This window comes from Miscanthus floridulus, chromosome 10 (genome assembly GCF_019320115.1).
Source record: "Miscanthus floridulus cultivar M001 chromosome 10, ASM1932011v1, whole genome shotgun sequence".
Taxonomy (NCBI): domain Eukaryota; kingdom Viridiplantae; phylum Streptophyta; class Magnoliopsida; order Poales; family Poaceae; genus Miscanthus; species Miscanthus floridulus.
The window spans coordinates 132,751,061-132,773,806 of record NC_089589.1 but is presented as its reverse complement, the minus strand read 5'-3'; the positions used below and the strand labels follow the sequence as shown (position 1 = coordinate 132,773,806).

The following is a 22,746-nucleotide window of genomic DNA, read 5'->3' as shown; positions in this document are numbered from 1 at the left end:
ACCGACTTGTAACCCTGCCCTCGGACTATATAAGGCGGGCAGGGACCTCTCCAAACACACGTAATATCATACGATAGCCAATACAATCCAACAGACCACAGGAGTAGGGTATTACATCATACTGATGGCCTGAATCTGTCTAACTCGTGTGTCTCTGTTGCCTTCTTGTTCTCGATTACACGCATCTCTGCCGATCAATCTACCTTCGTGGGATACCCCTCGGAGGACTGCCGACGATATTCTATCGACACCCTAGATATGTAACTCATGTGGTGTACTGATCATGTGTAATAACTAATGGACATGACTAAGACCAACCTATTGTACATCTGTTATCTGTTGTTCATCTTCTATGTCTTGTTCATCTTGTACCTGTTGTTCATCTTCTATCTGTTGTTGATATTTGCCTTCATGTCATAGATGGTGACCTTATTAGGATGGCTGGGTTTGTGGTAGCTGCTGACATGGCTCTATGGCTGGTGCTAGGCCAGCTGGTCCTATTGCTGCACATGAGGATGTGGATGTTGGGGCTGATGCACCTGAGGCAGGCCCTGCCCAGGGGGGTGCTGGTGGTGCTAGCCCCCCATGAGGTGGAATAACAACACCTCAGGGTTTGTCCTTAAGAAGATGTCCCAGATAGTCTATGATGGCAGTAGGACTGACAAGTGCTTCAAGGATAAGGATGCCAACTTTGTAGCTAAGGCACTTAGGGAGTATAGTGGTGAAGCTGTCAGCCCCACTATTGTCAAGGTATTTCTCCTGTTGATGGTAAGTTTTGTTGTTGAAAAAATGTGGTAATCATCTCACTGCTTATTGTGGTGATTGGACTATGGATAAGGGTGAGCACGACTTGACGGTGCAACTGCCATACTTAGGCCTGTGATGACTAAGAAAAGATGATGGATTAGCTACCTCAGTTTCTTTGTATTTCTCTAATCCATTTCTATCACTGTTGGTTGCCTTGTTACCATGTCGATGGCCTATCTGGTTGTTGGATGTTCTCCATGTCGATGATATATGCTACTGGACCCTTGTTTCCAAATGACAGCTGGTCTGATGCCTTGTTTTTTGTTCTGCTAAGGCAGCTAGGATTATATGAACCATTAATTATATTTAGTTTGAGGCCATCTGATTGTCACTATTGTGTAGTTTATATTGTTGTAACTGTCTTTTACATATTTGTTTTCATAAAGGTATGTTGTGGTTCATTTGCAAATTACTTGTGCATTCTTATGTTGCTTCCTAGGACTTGGTGAGCCAGGCCCATATCAAACACAATCTCCAACGGGTAGTTGGAGTTAGTTGGTTATAGGTCTGGCTCCAAGAGGTAAATCAAACAAAGGCTTGATAGGGCCAGGCTATACTGGTGTGTGAAATCAAACACGAGCACATATGCTCTCTGGGTCTAGGTGTGGCTGGCCTGGGCCTGGGCGACGGGCCGAGCCACCCCTGGGCTCCACGTCGCCAAATATTTACTCCTGAGGCCCAAGCCACCGGCTGGCTTTCCCACTCCAGCGGTCCAGCCCCAGCCCACCTAGATGTTGTCTCCATCCTTGCCATTCTTCTCGATAGCGCAGCAGCGCCGTCAGCGCTCGTCGTCGGCACCTCCGCTTGCGCCGGATGCCCCAGGCGGGCAGGACCCAGCCATCGCGCTCCTCCAGACCTCCTCCACTACCTGACCGACCGACGCTCTCCTCTCCGGCGCCGCCCGCAAGGCCTTGAGCCGCCGAGGCAAGGCGGCCGTGGCCACCTGCCAGATCCCGATTCGAGGGAGGGCGTGCGATGCGTGCCAGTGTGCTGCCAGGTGCCGGCCTCGGCTCCCTATCTATGCGCCAGCGCCGGCGCCCCTCGCGGAAGACGGGGAAACGTTACGGGAGTCGGCCCCACCTTCAACAATGCCGCCCGAGCATCTACAAGCGGAAGCGGAGGAGGAGGGGAGACGACGAGACGGCACACGGCAGCAGCGGTGGGACTGGGTCTGGGAGAGGGAGGCATCGGCAGGCCGTCCCACGGGACAGCAAAAGGAATGTCGGGTTTTGTCTCGCTCGACCCGACCCGGCTGATGATCTCTGATTGATCAGGTATAATATAGTAATTCTGAGCCTGCGTCGGCCATTAATAATTTTTTTATTTATCTATCTATAATATGATTTTGTTCCACTAGTTGACTTGAGGACTCGTTGAGGAGCCAAACCCAACAAACAGTGCAATTGCCAAGTCTCTGAATCCTTCCTTCCCTTAATTTCTCTCTGCACTTGAGCAGCAACCTCAATTCAGTTCGCTCCATGAGCCCTGGTGCAGGTCAGTCGTCGTCATACTACTGCTAGTCTAGGGGGGGGTGGGGGGGGGGGGGGGGGGGGGGGGGGGGGTTAGTTACCCCAAATTCTAAATTTTGGCGCTACGTAAAAAGAAGATTCCCCGTCACATCAAAATTGCGGTACATGCATGGAGTACTAAATGTTGACGAAATCAAAAACTAATTACACAGTTTGGTTGTACTTTGCGAGATGAACGTTTTGAACCTAATTAGTCAACGTTTGGACAATTATTATCAAATACAAGCGAAATGCTACAGTAGCTACTGAACGTTTTGAACCTAATTAGTCAACGTTTAGACAATTATTATCAAATACAAGCGAAATGCTACAGTAGCTGGAATTCCGACCGAACTAAACGAGGGCTGGAACCATTTTGCTAGAAAGTAGAAAGAGATGCATAATTAATCGGTGCACACTGTTCTTTTATTATTTTTTCTTTCTTTCTTTTAGAATCCGATAGGATCCCATTTAAAGCTGAACTCTGTCTTTTCTTCTATAGGAAAAAAAACCCCTCCTCCTAGTTGGACACGTCATCGAGCAGTGGAGTGGAAGGAACTGTTGCCTCGCCCACTGAACAGCAAGCAAATGCTCCGGTAGCTGCTATGGACGCCAAGCTGATGGTGGCCACAGGCAGTGGCGATGTTCAGCAGTTGAAGGATCTGGTGAACAAGCAGGAACAAGATTCGAAGATGGTGGTGGTGGAGGCCATGGCGAAGCAGCAGGGGAATATGGATCCCCATCTGCTAGCACTGGCATCCAGCGGCTCTTCTGAGAAACTGCAAGCTCTTTTCAACAGGAAAGATGGTCCATCCTCTGGCCAGAGCACCGAGAGAAGCTTGACTACACGGCGAGTTAGCTCTTACGGTGACGCAGAAGCAAATGAGTCCATCCTGAAAGGGAAAGGGATCACTGCTGAAGGTGACACTGCGCTCCATGTGGTGGCCGCCTCTGGTCAGGGAGATAACTTCTTTACTAGGTCCAGAGAAGCGAAACATCTCCTCCTTGTGGACGTAAACAACAACAGGCGGCATCCAACCCATGCTGAACGCCATGCATTGACCACCTACGGCTACGGCGATGGTGATAATTTCTTGGAGAGCGCTCGCATCATCTATGGGAAAGCGAAGCACCTCCTCTTTGTGCAAAACAACAAGGGTGATACTCCTCTGCACTGTGCTGCACGGGCGGGGAAATCCAACATGGTTGCTTGCCTCATCGATCTTGCTTCCGCTGAAGGCGAGGATAGGATCAAGGAACTGCTGCGGAAAGAAGACAAGCACAAGGAGACAGCCTTGCATGAGGCTGTCCGCGTTGGCAACAATTACTGTCGGGTACTTTAGAACGGGGTACCTCAAGCAAACATCAAAATAAAGATAGAAGGTAAGCCGTGGGCCCCTCACCTGCCACGACCGAGCCCTCCTCCACCTCGCCTCGAGCCTCGAGCAGGAGGTCTCGGAACCAACTCCGCCTCGCGCGAGGCTCCCCAGGGTAGGCCTCGGCAGGGGGCGCCGAGCCTCGGCAGGGGGCGCCGTCTCCGTCTCGCCCGAGGCTCTCCAGGGAAGGCCTCGGCAGGGGTACATTCTCAGTATCACGCGAGGCGTCTCGCGTGAGGCCTCGGCAAGGAACCCGATCTCCGTCTCGCGCGAGGCCCCAGCCTCCGTGTCGCTCGAGGCCGGGTCGCCCGCAGCCCGTCACCCCCCGCCTCGACCGGCCCTCCAGACAACGTGTCATGTCCCATTAATGCTTCAACCACTCCCGCAATCTCAGCCGGACGACGGCTCAACGCCACAGAATGGCCGACGCGGCCCAGGGTCACGTCAGCGCCATACCGGCTGGGACAGGGTACGGCGGGGATTACCGTCCACTGTGTCCTAACGCTGTATCCACGATCAGCGCCATACCGGCTGGGACAGGGTACGGCGGGGATTACCGGCCACTGTGTCCTAACGCTGTATCCACGATCAGCCGCCCACTCGAGGCCTCGGCACCGTACACCAAGGTCTCGGCTATCTTGGGGATCGTGCCCTGCCGAGACCCCTCCACCATGGTGCAGCCTCGACACCGACCAAGTCTCGGCCTCGCGCGCAGTCCGTCCACAGTGGCTTGCACATCCACCGCTGCACCCACTCCGAGGCAGTCCCGGGGCTCCCACGACGCGCAGGATCTGATGGGACGGCCACGTCGCCCCAGTGCTCCAAGGACGGACTACTCCGACGGCCACACCGCCACAGGAACAGGCTACAGGGCCCGGACACGCCGCCTCTGTTCACACGACGCCGTATAGTTAGCTCATGTACCGTCCTAGTCCTCCCTTCATGCTATAAAAGGAGAGGACCTGGGCTGTTTTAGAGGGGAGAGGACACCGGGTAACACCCACACACACATGCACACTCCTGCCGCCTGAGACCAACGTCTCAAGTGGCCCGCACGACACCCTGCCGAGACCTGGGACCAGCTCCCTCTCTCCTTTAGCTTGTAACCCCCTACTACGAGCACCTCGGTGCAAGGAATACAAGATCGATCTCTCAGACTGGACGTAGGGCCTCGATTGCCTGAACCAGTATAAACCTTGTGTCTCTTTGCATCACCATCCGGAATCGGGAGCACGTAGAACAAATTCACTGGTTGGTTGAGAACCCCCCGGTCTGAAACACCGACAGTTGGCGCGCCAGGTAGGGGCTGCTGCGTGTCGATTTCGTCATCCCAGCAGGTTCCGGATGGCAGACCCCGTACGACCATTGCGTCTCGGCACCGTGGTTTGGTTCGGGAGCCTAGAGTTCATGTCTCTAGGGCATGAGTACGACATGGTGCTCCTCACTCCTCGAGCCCCACCAACCAACGATGAAGTTACGCCCCGGCAGCCTAGGCGCAGGCGGCGTCCGGGCGGCCGCTCTCGCCGCGCTCGCCAAGCACGGCACGAACAAGGCCACCCCGACGCTACGCGAATCCGGGGCGACACGCCACCCCCCGCCGATATCCTACGACCAGCTGTTGGCACAGGGTCCCTGGCTGGGGACCTGTCTAGCCTGAGCTTGGACAAAGGAAACTTGCCTGTGGCACGCGGCGATGCCCAGTCGTCAAGCTCCGCTCCACCACTCCCTGAAGAGCCGACCCCGGCGGGGCAGAATCTGGAGACGGCACCGTCCCCATACCCCTTTGGGTTGAGAGATGCCGCCGCCTCTTACGCCTATGCTTACTCTGCCGCTCACGAGCACCCCTCGGAACGCCGCCAGCGCTTCGCTCTCGACCTGAGCACTCGCTCCGACTCCTCGGACGAGGACGAGGCATGGCCCGAGGTGGATTTTTCCGGACTCCACAACCCTTGGGCTTTGCGTCAGTTCTTGGCTGCAAGCGACTACTGCTTCGGCTACTCCGACTCCGACGACGAAGGCACCTACGACCCCACTCGCGAATGTTTTCATGTCGGGGTCGGGATGCCGAGAGCGGGCGAAGAGGACGAGGGGGCAGGTAGCCGTTCCCCGCTCCGCCCCGGCGCGGGCGTCGCTACACCTCCACGCGCCGTCCTGCCGGCCGCACGAAATGAGAACGTCGCTCTTGCGCGACCTCAGCGCCCAGACCTAGAGCAGCTCCGTGAGCTCCAGGCCAAGGTCGAGCAAGACCAACTCCTTCTACAGCAGCTTCGAGACTCTCTTGAACAGGAACAGCGAGGTTGCGGCGAAGGCGGGGGATCCCGACGGAGGGCCCTCGACGTGCATCACCGCATCCATAACGATGAAGGGAGTGAGCAACCCCCGATCTTCAATCGCGCTAGCCAGAACGTCGCGGCTGCGGCGATGCTGGTTCGTGCAATGCCCGAGCCTTCTACCGCGGAGGGGCGGCGGGTCTGCGGCGAGCTTCACGATCTCCTAGAGACCGCCGCGGTTCAGCAAGCCGAGAGTTCTGCCTCCCGACGGCACGGGGGCGTCTCGAACCTGCCCGCGGCACCACCTCGGCAGGACAGGGAAGCCTCAGCTCATCCCGAACCTGCTCGAGCACCGATAGCTCACAGGGCCCCCGTGCTCCTGGACCGCCTCGACAATTGACACGAGGGGTAGGGAGACCACGAGGTGGTCGGCCGACAACGACGCCACGACGGTGAGGGGCCCGCCCGAGGCTACCATGTGCACCGAGGTGGCCGCTACGACAGCGAGGAAGACCGCAGCCCTTCTCCTGAGCCACCTGGCCCTCAACTCTTCAGCAGAGCTATCCGTGTCGCCCAGTTCCCGGCCCGTTTTCGGCAACCAGCCAACTTCACGAAATACAGCGGTGAGACCAACCTCGAACTCTGGCTTGCCGACTACCGCCTAGCCTGCCAGCTAGGTGGCGTGGATGATGACCTGCTCATCATCCGTAACCTCCCCTTGCTTTTGTCAGACTCGGCGCGAGCCTGGCTCGAGCACCTCCCTACCTCACAGATCCACGACTGGCGCGACTTGGTTAGGGTCTTCGTTGGGAATTTCCAGGGCACGTACGTACGTCCTGGAAACTCCTGGGACCTTAAGAATTGCCGTCAGAAACCAGGCGAGTCTCTCCGAGATTTCATCCGGCGCTTCTCCAAGCAGTGCACCGAGCTGCCCAGCGTCGGCGACTCGGAGATCATCCAGGCTTTCCTCTCCGACACCACCTGCCGGGACCTGGTGCGGGAGCTAGGTCGGAACGTGCCACGCACCGCTGCTGCGCTCCTCGACATCGCCACCAACTTCGCCTCGGGCGAGGAGGCCGTCGGTGCCATCTTCCCCGACAGCGACGCCAAGGGAAAACGGAGGGACGAGGCCCCCGATGCCTCAGCCTCCCACCTCCCTAAGAGAAAGAAAAAGGGGCACCTAGGGAAGCAGGAGGTCATGGGGCTGATCTGGTCGGGGCCGTAGAACGCAAGAACCCCCGAGACCCCAAAGGCCCTAGGCCTTTCGATGACATGCTCAAGAAACCATGCCCTTATCACCAAGGCCCGGTCAAGCACGCCCTCAAGGATTGCTCCATGCTGCGACGTTACTACGCCAGGCTCGGGCTCCCCGACGACGACGCCAAGCAGAAGGGCGCCGGCGACCGGGACGAGGACAAGGACGATGGGTTCCCCGAAGTACACAACGCCTTCATGATCTTCGGCGGGTCCTCGGCATGCCTTACGGCGCGGCAGCGCAAGAGGGAACGCCGAGAGGTCTTCTCGGTCAAGGTAGCCACCCCCTAGTACCTTGACTGGTCTCGAGAGGCGATCACCTTCGATCGAGATGACCACCCTGACCATGTTCCGAATCCCGGGCAGTACCCGCTGGTTGTCGACCCAATCATCGGCAACACCCGACTCTCCAAGGTGTTGATGGACGGAGGCAGCGGCCTCAACATCCTCTACGCCAACACCCTGGAGCTCTTAGAGATCGATCGGTCGAGGCTCTGAGGCGATGTCGCACCCTTCCACGGCATCGTGCCAGGGAGGCGCACGCGACCCCTCGGGCGCATCGACCTTCCTGTCTGCTTCGGCACCCCCTCCAACTACCGCAAGGAAGTCCTCACCTTCGAGGTAGTCGGATTCGGGGGAGCCTACCACGCCATTCTGGGGCGGCCGTGCTACTCCAAGTTCATGGCAGTGCCCAACTATACCTACCTCAAGCTCAAGATGCCAGGCCCTGGCGGTGTCATCACGATTGAGTCCACGTACGAACATGCATACGACTGCGACGTTGAATGCATCGAGTACGCCGAGGCTCTTGTAGAGGCCGAGACCCTCATCGCCCACCTCGACCAACTCAGTGGCGAGGTGCCGAACTCCAAGCGTCGCACGGGGGCGTTCAAGCCCGCAAAAATCATCAAACTCATCCCGGTCGACCCCGTCTGCCCCGACGACCGGGCGCTGAGGATCAGCGCCACCCTCGACATCAAATAGGAAGCCATGCTCGTCGACTTCCTCCGTGCGAATGCCGACATATTTGCATGGAGTCCCTCGGACATGCCGGGCATACCGAGGGAAATCGCCGAGCATGCCCTGGACGTCCGTGCTGGCTCTAGACCGGTAAGGCAGCGCCTGCGCCGCTTCAATGAGGAAAAGCGCAGGGCCATCGGTGAGGAGGTGCAGAAACTACTGGCGGCCAGATTCATCAAGGAAGTATCCCACCTGGAGTGGTTGGCTAACCCCGTGTTAGTTAGGAAGAAAAGTGGGAAATGGAGGATGTGTGTAGACTATACCGGTTTGAACAAAGCTTGTCCAAAAGTCCCTTTCCCGTTACCCCGAATCGATCAGATCGTTGACTCCACTGCGGGATGCGAAACCTTGTCTTTCCTTGATGCGTATTCTGGTTACCATCAAATCAAGATGAAAGAGTCCGACCAGCTCGCGACTTCTTTCATCACACCATTCGGCATGTACTGCTACGTGACGATGCCCTTCGGCCTCAGAAACGCCGGTGCCACGTATCAGCGGTGCATGACCCAGGTCTTTGGTGACAACATTGGGCGAACCGTCGAGGCCTACGTAGATGACATCGTAGTCAAGACCAGAAAGGCCGAGGGTCTCGTCGACGACTTGACAATAACCTTCAAATGCCTTAGAGAGAAGGGCATCAAGCTCAACCCCGAGAAGTGTGTGTTTGGGGTTCCCCGAGGCATGCTCTTAGGATTCATAGTCTTGGAACGCGGCATCGAAGCCAACCCAGAGAAGGTCTCGGCCATAACCGGCATGGGACCAATCAGGGACCTCAAGGGAGTACAGAGGGTCATGGGATGCCTTGCGGCCCTGAGCCGATTCATCTCGCGCCTCGGCGAAAAAGGTTTGCCTCTGTACCGGCTCTTAAGAAAATCCGAGCGTTTTTCCTGGACCCCCGCGGCCGAAGAAGCCCTCAACAGACTCAAAGCACAGCTCACAAATCCTCCCGTCCTGATACCCCCGGCCATGGACGAGACCCTCTTGCTCTACATCGCCGCAACGACCCAAGTGGTCAGCGCCGCCGTAGTGGTAGAGAGGCAGGAAGGGGGGCACACTCTGCCCACCCAACGACCTGTTTATTTCATCAGCGAGGTGCTCTCCGAGACCAAAACACGCTACCCCCACGTCCAGAAGCTGGTCTACGCCGTGGTCCTGGCCCGGCGCAAACTACGTCACTACTTCGAGTCGCACCCAGTGACTGTGGTATCATCTTTCCCCCTAGGCGAAATAGTTCATAACCGGGAGGCCTCGGGCAGGATAGCCAAATGGGCTGTCGAGCTTATGGGGGAAACCTTGACCTTTGCGCCTCGAAAGGCGATCAAGTCTCAGGTCTTGGCCGATTTCGTAGCTGAATGGACAGATACCCAACTGCCACCCACTCAAATTCAGATGGAATACTAGACCTTGTACTTCGATGGATCCCTAATAAAGACCGGGGCGGGCGTGGGTCTGCTCTTCATTTCGCCCCTCGGAGTACACATGCGCTACATGGTGCGGCTCCACTTCGCCGCCTCCAACAACGTGGCCGAATACGAGGCCCTCATCAACGGCTTACAAGTCGCCATCGAACTTGGGGCACGACGCCTCGACGTCCGAGGTGACTCGCGGCTCGTCATAGATCAAGTGATGAAAGAGTCAAACTGCCTCGACCCCAAAATGGAGGCTTACTGCAAGCTGGTACAACGCCTAGAAGACAAGTTCGACGGTCTCGAGCTAAATCACGTCGCGCGGAAGTACAACGAAGCCGCCGACGAGCTGGCAAAGATGGCCTCAGCACGGGTCCCGGTCCCCCCGAACGTCTTCGCCAGAGACCTCCACAAACCTTCCATTGGATACACCTCGGCAACAGAGGAGGGCCCACCTGTGGAACCCGCGGCGAAGCTCGACGCCTTCTCTACTGCCGAGACCCCCTCGACCAAGCCCGAGGTCATGGAAGTCAACGCCGAGCCTCCACGGACTGATCAAGACGTGGATTGGCGAGTCCCGTTCCTCGATTGGCTCGATCGGGGGGAGCTTCCTGACGACAAAACCGAAGCACGGCGGCTTGCGCGGCGAGCCAAGACCAACGCCCTCTACAACGGCGAATTGTACAGGTGAAGTCCTTCAGGTGTCCTCCAACGGTGTATCAGCTCCAAAGCGGGCCAAGCCCTGCTTTGGGACTTACACGCGGGCGCCTGCGGGCACCATGCGGCGCCTCGGACGCTTGTAGGGAACGCTTTTCGCCAAGGGTTCTACTGGCCGACGGCAGTCGCTGACGCTACCAAGCTGGTACGCTCCTGCGAAGGATGCCAGTACTATGCCCGGCAGACACATCTCCCGGCCCTTGCCCTGCAAACCATCCCCATCACCTGGCCATTCACCGTATGGGGTCTCGACATGGTCGGGCCTCTACAAAAGGCCCTCGGGGGCTTCACCCATCTATTGGTATCAATCGACAAGTTCTCCAAATGGATCGAGGCTCATCCGATCAATCGAATCAAATCCGAGTAGGCGGTGCTATTCTTCACTGACATCATCCACAGGTTTGGGGTCCCCAACACCATCATCACCGACAACGGGACGCAGTTCACCGGCAAAAGGTTCCTAACGTTTTGCGACGACCACCGCATCCGTGTGGCCTGGTCAGCCGTAGGACACCCAAGGACCAACGGCCAAGTAGAGCGTGCCAACGGCATGATCCTACAAGGCCTCAAGCCAAGGATTCACAACCGATTGAAAAAGTTTGGCAAAAAATGGCTCGCCGAGCTCCCGTCGGTCATCTGGAGCCTGAGGAACACTCCAAGCCGAGCCACGGGATTCACGCCTTTCTTCCTAGTCTATGGGGCCGAGGCCATCCTCCCCACCGACTTGGAATATGGTTCCCCGAGGCTACAAGCCTATAACGAACAAAGTAACTGCACCACCTGAGAGGACGCCCTTGATCAACTGGAGGAAGCCCGAGACGTCGCGCTACTACACTCGGCCAAATACCAGCAGAGCCTGCGGCGCTATCAGGCCCGACGCGTCCGAGGCCGAGACTTGAAGGTAGGCGACCTGGTGTTGAGGCTAGCACAGAGCAACAAGGGTCGCCACAAGCTGACCCTGCCATGGGAAGGACCGTACATCATCGCCCAAGTGCTGAAGCCCGGGACCTACAAGCTGGCCAACGAGAAGGGCGAAGTCTTCACCAATGCTTGGAACATAGAACAGCTACGTCGCTTTTATCCCTAAATTTCCAAGCATTGTATATGTCGTTCCTCGAAATACAATTAAAAAGCGTTCTTTAGTTGGTCTAATTTTTTGAGAAACCCCCCGAGCCCATCGTAGGCCTCGGCAATACAGTAACACGGCAAGGGAAACTCGGTTCTGCCTCGACAGAACCAAGCCTCCCTCGGGGGCTAGGTAGGGGACCCCTCCCTAGGCGTCCCCTAGGTCCCATGCGCCATTCTTCGGTTGTTTTTCGCAAAAAATCCTACGCCAAGTCCCTAGCAGGCTCTGACGAATTAGTTGTAAAAACCCCTCGGACCAAGGTCTGTTTCCTAAGCGAGAGGCCGGTAGAGTCGCGAGACGGCCTACGCCTCCGGGCTACGGCACTCCCTCACTACCTCTCGCTCAAGGGACGGCTTAGGCCCCAAGGGGGTGTTTTGCAAACGAAATCCGATCAGGAGCGACAGAGGGCAGAGGCTCGGAAACATAAGAAAAACAACTAGGAAACACAAGTACTTCAAAAGTAAAGGCCTCGATGGCCACAAACGTTACGATACAAAAAATAACCCCTATTCTATTTTTACATAGCCCCCGGGGCCCAGATCAAGGCTCAGGGCCTTCAGCGTCGGTAGATGGTAGGGGAGGAACCACCTCCTCTTTGAAGAGCGTCGCCAGCGCCGTGCCAGGGCCTTCTGCCGCCTCCATCAGCTTTGCCACCACCGCGTCGGCCTCCTCGTCATCATCAGGCAGAACATAGCCATCACTGATGGCCGGGAGGTCGACGCCAAGGTAGTGAGAGGAGATGACGGCCAGCGCCCGCTTGACACCCGTGTGCAGTGCCCCTCGGAGCCGCTCGCGCATCTGGCTACTCAGCGCAATTAGGTGGCTCCCAAGGGAGCTGCCTGATCGAACCCCCTCGACCTCCAAGGCCTCGTAGGCGGAAAGGGCAGCACGCTTCAGCGCCTCATGCTCCCCGATCTCGGTCTCGAGCACCGTCTGCACCGCGCTGGAAGCCTCGGCGGCCCGAAGGATCTCCGCCTCCGACTCTGCATCGCGGAAAATGGAATGAAGTCGAGCGAGAGAAAGGACAACCTAAGTTGGGGACGGAAGCCCACGGAGCTCACCCTTGGCCTTCTGCTCCCAGCGACGGGTCTCGGCCTGACAGGCCTCGGCCTTCTCCCTCAACCGTTGGGCCTCGAACCTAGAGGCCTCGGCCGCCCTAGAGGCTTCACTTCCCAGCTCTGCGTCAGACAAGGAAGTCAGGGAGCAAACATAAGGAAAAGGAAACAAAACAAGGGGACTGGAACTCACCCTCGACCGCCCCCTTTAAAACCATAGCCTCGATCTGCGAGGCCTCAACCGCGGCAAGGGCCTCGTTCAGAGCGCCTTTGGTCAGCCGGTGCGCACTCTCCTCTGCCCCTAGCTGCTTGGCGAGGGCCTTACCTGAGGCCGTCGCCTCTTCGGCCCGGGACCTGAAGGCATCCCGATCGCTGACCGCGCGGGTAAGCTCCTCCTCCAGCTCCTTGACCCGCACCGCCAAGGGGGCGAGCTGCGCCTGGACCGCGGCCGCCTCAACCTTCGTGTCAGCACAGCGAAGGCGGAGGTCCTCCACCTCCGCGCTTCGCGCCAACAGAAGCTCGTTAGCATTGGTAAGAAGGCCCTTCTGCCGGTGAAGCTGGTCCCAGACGCCCCTCTCCCACCGGAGAAACACCGACTTCCCAAGCGACCGGGTCTCGAGCTCCTGGGGAAGCAGAGCGAGGGTCATTGGTCGCAACAAAGTCAGGAAAGTAAACGTCACACGAGAAAGAAAAGCATGAACCTGGGCGACTCCGGGCAGTTCGTCGGCCACCACAGATAGCGCCGTCCGTAGCGACCACTCCGCCAGCTGGCGATACTGCTCGAAGGTGTTCCAGCGCCCACCCTCAGCCGCGTCCTCAAGGGCGAACAGAGGCTCCCCCTCAGGGTCGTCCTGGCTCCGCCACAATACCCGCGGGTGATCCCACCCGCGAGGCTTGGGCCGGACCCGCACGAGGGCCGAGCTTCCCTCGTCCAAGAACGGCGCTGGCTGCTCCACGGCATCGGTCTCCTCGGCGTCGACCACCTCCCGCGCCCGAGAAGTATCGTCGGAGGAGATCGGATAGACCAACGGCGGGCCCTGAACCAAGGGCACCACCGAGGCAGCCGCTGCCTGCATCTCCGCCTCCTACACAGACGGCCTCGCCGCCATCACGATGGTCTTGGTGACCTCGGGGGCTCCGGTCTCTGCAATTACGGCCTCGGCGGTCTCAGGGGCTCTGGCCTCCGCCATCGTGGCCTCGGCAGACGCAGAGACGCCGACCATAGCCACCGCGGTCTCGGCGGTCGCGGGCGCCATAGCCTCCGTCGTCTCAGCCTCGGAGACCCCGACGGCCTCGGCAACAAAGGGCATGCCGGCCCCATCCGACTCGTGAGCCTCGCCCCCACGAGGCGGAAGCGCTCCCTCCCTTGTCTGTGTAGGGGCCGCCTCGGCAGCCCCTCCTTGGGCGGCCGGCCCCTTTGGGTCGACCCTCGCTGACGCCGCGCCACGTTGGATAGCGGCTTGTGCCTCCGCCACCCAGTGTGCGGAGGAGCCGGGGCTCGCCTTAAGCGCCTTAAGGGGCGCCAAGGGGAGGTCGTCCGCAGGCCGCTTCCGACTAAGGAAAATTAACCTACAGGGTCAGCGCAAAACTAAAAAAGCGACTGGAAAGCACCATGACCCTGCTAAGAATGCACTTGCCTTGATCGGGGCGGCCCCCGCTTCGCCACGGCAAACCTCACCCGCAGCGGCGGAGGCGGCGGCAGAGGCGTCGCCTCCGTATCCATCGACGCCGGTCGGTCTTCAGCGGACCCCGGCGCCCCTTCGATCCTCTGCAGGGGCGGCGGCGTCGCCTCCGCCGCCACCCGCTCCACCACGGCCGCCGAGCCTAACGGGCTAACGGTGCGTTTGCCTAATGCCCGCGCCTCGGGCGTGTCGGCCTCGGCCCCGGAGCGGGCAACCGCCGGCCCTGGGTCCGCTTCTCCTCCCCCTCCCGGGGGTGCTGGGATGCTTACCGACACCCCGGGCGCCACCTCCACGACATCAGGAAGGTGGTCCAGGGGACCTCGCCCTCCCTCGACCTTGTCGTCCCCGTCTGAGGCCTCCGTCGACAACGACGTCGACGGGGATTCCTCCAGCGGAAGACCGTCCTTCCGTTGTTGACGGCGGCGCTTATCCAGCTCCTCGCGCGCGAGGATGTGCTTCGCGCGCTTCGCCGCCTTGGCATCCTTTCGCCTCTTCTGCGCATCGGCGTGAGCACGGTTGACCGCCCGCCGCCCCGCATCCTCGGGAACGGGCGGTGGAGAGGAGCGCACGTCCCTCATCCCCTAAAGGAACGACAAACGCACATAAGGGAACAAGGGGTAGGAGGAGACTGAGGAGGTTCAGAGGCTACAGCGGCGCACGACTTACCAGTGAAAGGAACCCCCGCGACGGCCGCATCGCGATAGGGGTCAAGTTGCCGCCCCTCAGCTTCGCCTCTACCGTCTCCCCCACCCGACGAAGAATCTCCTTCTCGGAAAGGGCAGAGGAGGACATCCGGGTGCCCTCAATGGGCTCACCCGGCTTCATCTCGAACAGCCGCCGCCGCCGAGCCATCAGCGGCAGCACCCTCCGGCGGTGGAACACGGCCACAACCACAGCCACGGTGAGGCCGTGGCCCCGCAGCCTCGCCAGCCCCTCCAGGAGTGGCTCCAGCTTGGGCTGGTCGACCTTCGGGACGCCCCACTTCCACTTCTCCGAGCAACTCCCCACAATCCGCCCGGTGTAGGGGGGAAGCCCTCCGTCGTCGTTACGAAGGTAAAACCAACTCGTGTACCACCGGCGGTTGGAGGACGCAAGTTGGGCCGGGATGTAGAGGTGCAGGCGGTCCTGACGCACTTGGAGAGTGCAGCCTCCGGCCCTCGCCGCCTTCCTCTTGCCCGACGTGCCCGTCGGCTTTGTAGTATGCCCCGCCCGGAACAGATGGAGCCACAACTCCCAATGGGGCGCGATCCCTAGATACCCCTCGCAGACGACAACAAAGATAGCCGCCTAAGCAACAGAGTTGGGATTAAAATTGTGGAGCTCCACGCCGTAGTAGTGCGTAAGCGCCCGCATGAACCGGTCTGCCGGGACGTCGAGGCCACGCTCGTGGAAGGAGACGAAGCTTACGATGTAGCCGTCGCGAGGCCTCGGCTCCGGCTCGCCGTACGGAGCAATCCATTCCGGCCTGGTGGAGTCAGTCACCGGGTGGAGGAGCCCACCATCGACAAGCGACTGGAGCATCTCCTCGGTGATGTCTGATGGATCCTAGGGGTCCGCCTCGACGACAACGATGTCACTGGCCATGGGTGCGCTGGAGGAATCAGGTGCGGCGGTGAGTCTTTTCTCTCCCTCCCACGCTCTCACTTTTTTCTCGCTTCCTCCCTAGGCTCGCTCTTCCTCCTCTCCTTCTCGGCACTCGCTGCTCTAGCGACGGCTCGGCGGGGGCGGCGCTAATGCAGGCAAGGTAAGACGAGGAGGGGCAAAACTCCCCGGGTATTTATGCAGGGAGGAGGCGAAACGAGCGGGCGATGAAATCGGGGAGATTTCCCCCCAATCTGGCGCGGTTAACCACGAGCCGATTTCACCGGCCCACGCGCCCACGTCTCCCGCATTAAATGCGAGGACGGTTACGTCCCATCCACCACGCCACGCTCGGCCACTACGGCAGCAGGTATCATTTCGACTCCCAATAAAACCGCCTCAAAAGGCGCACCGCCCGAGCCAATAGGGAAGATATTCCCTGCGGCCTATTCCTTTCGTATGAAGGAATCCGGCTCTGAACCTATTACGATCTAGGGGTTCGAAGGCTGGACCCCAAAGGGTTTCGACAGCCACCCCAGGATAACAGAGTCAGGGACGACCGCGGGCGAGCCCATACGGGGCCGAGGCCCAAGCAAGCGAAACGCTTGGGACGCCCAAAGTTGTGTCCGAGACCGGAGGAAAGTCTCCGAATGGGATCCCACCGTAGGGAGGCACTGAGCCACCGAGGCCTAGCGAACGGCCTCGGCACCCACTAGAGACATCCTCTGGTACTCTTGGAGTGTGTCTCTGGACCGCTAGCCATCCCCTAGCGAACGGGGTACGGGCCTCCACTCAGACTACCCGATAACAGCTCACCGGAAGTGCCACCGCTCGTGCCCATCGAGGGTAGCGAGGCACATTCCACCCCTCCTTCCGAGCGAAAAGGAAGCGTGAGGGTCGTGCAAAAAGACAGGGGAGTCCCTGATGGCCCTCTCACCCTGTGCAGAGGCTAGGGGGCTCCTCCTGCAAATACGCCGAGACCCCACAACTCGGGCCCATGCCCAAAAGGGGCCTCGGCAAACAAACCCTCACGCACGAGGGGCGTATAAAAAGTCAGGGGAACTCCCGACGGCCCTCTCGCTCTGCGCAGAGGCTAGGGGCTCTTCCTGCGGCCTTGCCGAGACCAGAATGGGCTCGGCAAACAAACCCTCCGTCCGAACGAAAAGGATATGTGAGGGGCGAATGAAAAAGTCAGGAGACCCCCGACCGTCCTCTTGCTCCAGGCGGAGGCTCGGGGGCTCCTCTTGCACCCAAAAACCAAGACAAAAACACGATAAAGGGCACCGAGCCCGTTACGGTCCAGGGGTTCGAAGGTTGGGCCTCCAAGAGGTTTCGACAGCCGCCCCAGGGCAACAGAGTCAGGGACAACTTCGGGGCGAGCCTACGAATGGCCCAGGCCCAAACGAACAGACGCTCGGGGCGTCCTAAGTCGTGTCCGAGACCGACAGAAAAGTATCCGAATGGGATCCCACCGTAGGGAGGCACCGAGCCACCGAGGCCCAGCGAACGGCCTCGGCACCCACTAGAGAAATCCTCCGGTACTTTTGGAGTGCGTCTCTGGACCGCTAGCCGTCCCCTAGCGAACGAGGCTCGGGCCTCCACTCGGACTACCCGATAACAGCTCACCGAAAGTGTCCACGCTCGCGCCCATCGAGGGTAGCATGGCACATTCCACCCCTCCTTCCGAGCGAAAGGAAGCGTGAGGGACATACCCAAAGTCAGGGGGACCCCTGACGAACCTCTCGCTCCGTGCGGAGGCTAGAGGGCCTTTTTTTTGCAACCTCGCCGAGACCCCCGCAACCCGAACTTGCGCTTATGGGCTCGGCAAATGCAATAAGAACTGATCACTCAAACGCGAAAATGAAGAAAGCCCCTGGAGGAGTAACTTCACTCCTCCAGGGGCTCGGGGGCTACACCCGGCGGGTGCGCTCGCGCGCACCCACCGGAACCTCAGAAAACAAACCAATTCCTACGGAGCAGGCATAAACCCAGCCTCGACGAACCCTCAGGGAGAGTGCACGCTCTCACCCCGAGGCTCGGGGGCTACTATCGGGTACCTTAGAACGGGGTACCCCAAGCAAACATCAAAATAAAGATAGAAGGTAAGCCGTGGGCCCCTCACCTGCCACGACCGAGCCCTCCTCCACCTCGCCTCGAGCCTCGAGCAGGAGGTCTCGAAACCAACTCCGCCTCGCGCGAGGCTCCCCAGGGTAGGCCTCGGCAGGGGGCGCCGAGCCTCGGCAGAGGGCGCCGTCTCCGTCTCGCCCGAGGCTCTCCAGGGAAGGCCTCGGCAGGGGTACATTCTCAGTATCACGCGAGGCGTCTCGCGTGAGGCCTCGGCAAGGAACCCGATCTCCGTCTCGCGCGAGGCCCCAGCCTCCGTGTCGCTCGAGGCCGGGTCGCCCGTCACCCCCCGCCTCGACCGGCCCTCCAGACAACGTGTCATGTCCCATTAATGCTTCAACCACTCCCGCAATCTCAGCCAGACGACGGCTCAACGCCACAGAATGGCCGACGCGACCCAAGGTCACGTCAGCGCCATACCGGCTGGGACAGGGTACGGCGGGGATTACCGGCCACTGTGTCCTAACGCTGTATCCACGATCAGCGCCATACCGGCTGGGACAGGGTACGGCGGGGATTATCGGCCACTGTGTCCTAACGCTGTATCCACGATCAGCCGCCCACTCGAGGCCTCGGCACCGTACACCAAGGTCTCGGCTATCTTGGGGATCGTGCCTGCCGAGACCCCTCCACCATGGTGCAGCCTCGACACCGACCAAGTCTCGGCCTCGCGCGCAGTCCGTCCACAGTGGCTTGCACGTCCACCGCTGCACCCACTCCGAGGCAGTCCCGGGGCTCCCACGACGCGCAGGATCTGATGGGACGGCCATGTCGCCCCAGTGCTCTAAGGACGGACCACTCCGACGGCCACACCGCCACAGGAACAGGCTACAGGGCCCGGACACGCCGCCTCTGTTCACACGACGCCGTATAGTTAGCTCATGTACCGTCCTAGTCCTCCCTTCATGCTATAAAAGGAGAGGACCTGGGCTGTTTTAGAGGGGAGAGGACACTGGGTAACACCCACACACACATGCACACTCCTGCTGCCTGAGAGCAACGTCTCAAGTGGCCCGCACGACACCCTGCCGAGACCTGGGACCAGCTCCCTCTCTCCTTTAGCTTGTAACCCCCTACTACGAGCACCTCGGTGCAAGGAATACAAGATCGATCTCTCAGACTGGACGTAGGGCCTCGATTGCCTGAACCAGTATAAACCTTGTGTCTCTTTGCATCACCATCCGGAATCGGGAGCACGCAGAACAAATTCACTGGTTGGTTGAGAACCCCCGGTCCGAAACACCGACAATTACATTGTCAACCTGCTGACGGAGGAGGACTCGGAATTGGCCAGCTTTCCTGAAGACGGCGGCACATCACCTATGTACCTAGCCATCATGCTTGAACAGGATGAAATTATGAAAACACTATATGACAAGACTAGCCATGGAAAGCTTTCCTTCTCTGGGCCAAATGGACAGAATGCATTGCATGCTGCTGTTCTCCGATACCGAGCCCGAGGTACACTACAGATGCATCTTTCCTTTCTCCAACTCACAAACTTGGTTCACAGACTTCTCCTTTATTTTGAAACATTGCCATATACAGTTTTGCCACTCGATATATCTGTGCACATTTGTACAAAACGTTGTGCTGCTAGATATGTTCATATAAGTTTTGAAATTGTGTAATTATTCCTAGAGAAATTCTAACACAAGGATGGATCATAAGGACCTGGATGCCTTTTCTTTGTGTTGGTAGTATAGTGGAATTTCACCGGTTCCACAGATATCAAGCTATGGAACCTCGTTAAGTTTTAATGCAAGGGCCTGATCTCGGTTAAGTCAGACCCACCTAAGTGCCTACTTCCAAGGCACATAGCTTTTTCTATGCACATAGATATATGTTATGCCTGGATACATAGCAAAACCCTATGTATCTAAAAAAGCCAAAAGGACTTACAATTTGGAATGGAATACTACTTTCTAAAAAGGGTCTGCATCTTTTGTTGGGGTGCAATGCACACATAACAGAACGCCACTAGACCTTTTTGAAAGTTTAAGATGTCTTGAGTTAAAGTGACTAATTCATTGATTTTTAAGTCCATGATCTCTTGGGAATGCAATTGAAATTTAGCTAGGTACACTCATTGGCAGTTTCTTCTAAATAATATTTTGAGGAAAACTGTAGTTTTCCTTGATCTGGTAGTGTATTCCAACTAATAATTCCTTTATTCGCATAGTTGTTTTTTTCTCACCTTGATTAGTCTGATAATAAAAGAATGGTGTTTGCAGACCTTACAAAATTGTTAAAATGGAATGAAACACACCTCTGCCCTCAAAATAAGGACCTTACCACACAACGGGATGAAAATGGGAGTACTCCACTTCATTTTGCCGCAGCTATAAAGCTTCTATTTAGGCCATCAAGCATTTGCCAGCAAGTATTGGAAGCTAATCCCGATGCCATGTATCAACCAGACTATTCCGGATTTTTTCCCATACATGTTGCTGCCTCTGTAGGTGCTTCCTGTAACATTGACATGTTTGTTAAAAGATGCCCTGGTAGTGCGGGTCTGTGTGATGATAAGGGAAGGACATTTCTGCATGTTGCTGTTGAGAAAAAGGAAGCGAGTGTAATCAGGAGTGCCTGCAGAAATCTATCACTATCATGGATTATGAATATGGTAGACAACGATGGGAACACTGCACTTCACCTTGCTGTCGAGGCAGGGAGCCTTCAAATGTTTTGTCCTCTATTGGCGAATCCACAAGTAAAATTAAATTTACCAAACAGTAGAGGGGAGACTCCATTAGATATAGCAGAATATAAGATTCCTGAAGATGGATTCTACTATCCTAAGGTAATCCATATGCTCATTTTATTTTCAAACAAAACTGAGATTTTGCTTCTGCTCAACTTCTATTTGTTTTGCTTTTGTAGAACAGTGAAGTACAAATATGTCGCACACTCAGAATTGCCGGTGCTGTGAAGGGTGCCCATCGCCATGATCACTTGAAAGATAAGACAGTAAAACATGATGAAAGTAAAGAAATGGAGGTGGTGAAAGACTCGACGGGAGCTCTGTGTATTGGTTCAGTTCTAATAGCAACTGTGACATTTGGCGCAACTTTTGCTGTCCCAGGAGGTTACATAGCTGATGATCACAATAATGGAGGCACACCAATACTTGCTCGAAGGTATGCTTTTGATGCATTCATCGCGTCCAACACGTTGGCCTTTGTTTTCTCCGCGATGTCTACCATGGGTCTCATGCATTCTGGGTCTCCTTTGTTGAACCCCCGGAGCCGCAAAATGCACTTTGTCATATCATCCTACCTAGTATCGATTTCGATTACAAGCTTGACAGCTGCCTTTGCACTTGGTGCATATGTGGTGCTAGCTCGGGTGGCACATAAGAGTGCAGTTGCCACATGTGTCCTTAGTTCTCTTGTGCTGCTATATATGAATGTGGAATTGATTTGGAGACGTCTTCTTCTACTACCACCATTACGCACGAGGAAGGGGCTGATTTGGGCATGGGTATATTCAGCATATGTTATCACAGCCAGTATGGTACTAGGATATTGGCCCTTAATATTCATCTTTGGTTGGGCCGCACATGCAAACCTGGCTATGACATGAATCATTAACATACTTGTGGATTTAGAGGGAAATTAAGGTGCTGTCAGCCTGCCTATGGATAATGTGTTGCATCTATATATCTGCATTATCGTTCTTTAGACACTTTATTGAATCATCAGATGATTTCCCTTGTGCTTAATTTCTCCTTTGTACTCTATCTGGGAGTTATTATGCTCGTAATTATTAATGTAAGCAGTGATTACTGTGCGTTTGCACTTTGCAGAAACAGATGATTTTCCATGTTGGCATGAAATTTGTGATTCGTGAAAAGCTTGAATGAGGCAGGCATTTGAATTTGTAATTTAGATAGCCACGCCGAGCCATTGTCCAGACGATGGAGCTTTGTGCTCCTTGCGCCATGGCTGGCTGACCTCTTGCCCTCTTGGCTCTTGCTGATGCCTGCAGGGCTGGATACCCGAAAAGAACCAAGCTTTGGCTGCCGATGTGCATTGACCAATCCCAGAGCTTTGAGCCTCTATACAGTCAACAGGTCGGCGGCAGCCATTAGAATTTAGAAACAGAGTATCCAAACACAGAGTACCAGTCTCTATTCCAGCAACACCGCAGGCAGCTGTCAGTCTGTTGATTATGCGTCTGGAAGACACAGCAAAACTTAGACCAAAAAAGACCTGTCAGGTTGAAATTTTCCATGTTTTGCTTCTCTTCCCAGGCCTTGTTTAGATTGCAAGTTTTTTCACTCTCTCTCTATCACATCAAATCTTTAGACACATGCATGGAGTATTAAATGTAGATAAAAAAAATAACTAATTACACAGTTTGATTGTAAATTACGAGACGAATCTTTTGAGCCTAGTTAGGCCATGATTGGACAATAATTGTTAAATACAAACGAAAGTGCTACAGTGCCAAATACTGATTCCTAACCTTAATCTAAAAGGCCCCAGCTCCATACATGGACAGGTGAAGCAGAGTACTGGTACCCTAAACCTGAAAAGCGAACAGATATACATGGCACAGAGCCACAGAAATGCACACCTAAGGCCTGGTTTAGTTCCCAAAAAATTTCACCCCAAACTATCACATCGAATCTTGCGGCACATGCATGAAGTATTAAATATAGACGAAAAAAAACTAATTACACAGTTTGGTTAGAAATCACGAGACGAATGTTTTAAGACTAATTAGTCCATAATTAGCATAAGTGCTACAGTAACTAACCTGCGCTAATGATGGATTAATTAGGCTTAATAAATTCGTCTCGCAGTTTCCAGGCG

The 22,746-nt window shown here is 56.5% G+C and overlaps 1 protein-coding gene across 1 annotated transcript; it reads left to right on the top strand.

The window, feature by feature from the left end:
* The first annotated feature begins 2,067 nt into the window (after positions 1–2,067).
* Positions 2,068–21,936, top strand: LOC136487285 (protein ACCELERATED CELL DEATH 6-like). Its single transcript, XM_066484425.1, has 6 exons — positions 2,068–2,081; positions 2,818–3,643; positions 19,180–19,387; positions 20,161–20,729; positions 20,810–21,066; positions 21,735–21,936. Exons 2-6 carry the CDS (start codon positions 2,921–2,923, stop codon positions 21,742–21,744), a joined length of 1,767 nt encoding a protein of 588 aa, XP_066340522.1. The 5' UTR covers positions 2,068–2,081; positions 2,818–2,920; the 3' UTR covers positions 21,745–21,936.
* The last annotated feature ends 810 nt before the right edge of the window (positions 21,937–22,746 follow it).

What these genes read in the sequence shown, in the direction of transcription:
- LOC136487285 (XM_066484425.1), top strand. Translation starts at nt 2,921, where the DNA reads ATGGACGCCAAGCTGATGGTGGCCACAGGCAGTGGCGATGTTCAGCAG. An exon ending in TCCGCGTTGGCAACAATTAC is followed by an intron (nt 3,644 to 19,179) that starts TGTCGGGTACTT and finishes ACCGACAATTAC; the next exon opens with ATTGTCAACCTGCTGACGGA. An exon ending in TCTCCGATACCGAGCCCGAG is followed by an intron (nt 19,388 to 20,160) that starts GTACACTACAGA and finishes TGGTGTTTGCAG; the next exon opens with ACCTTACAAAATTGTTAAAA.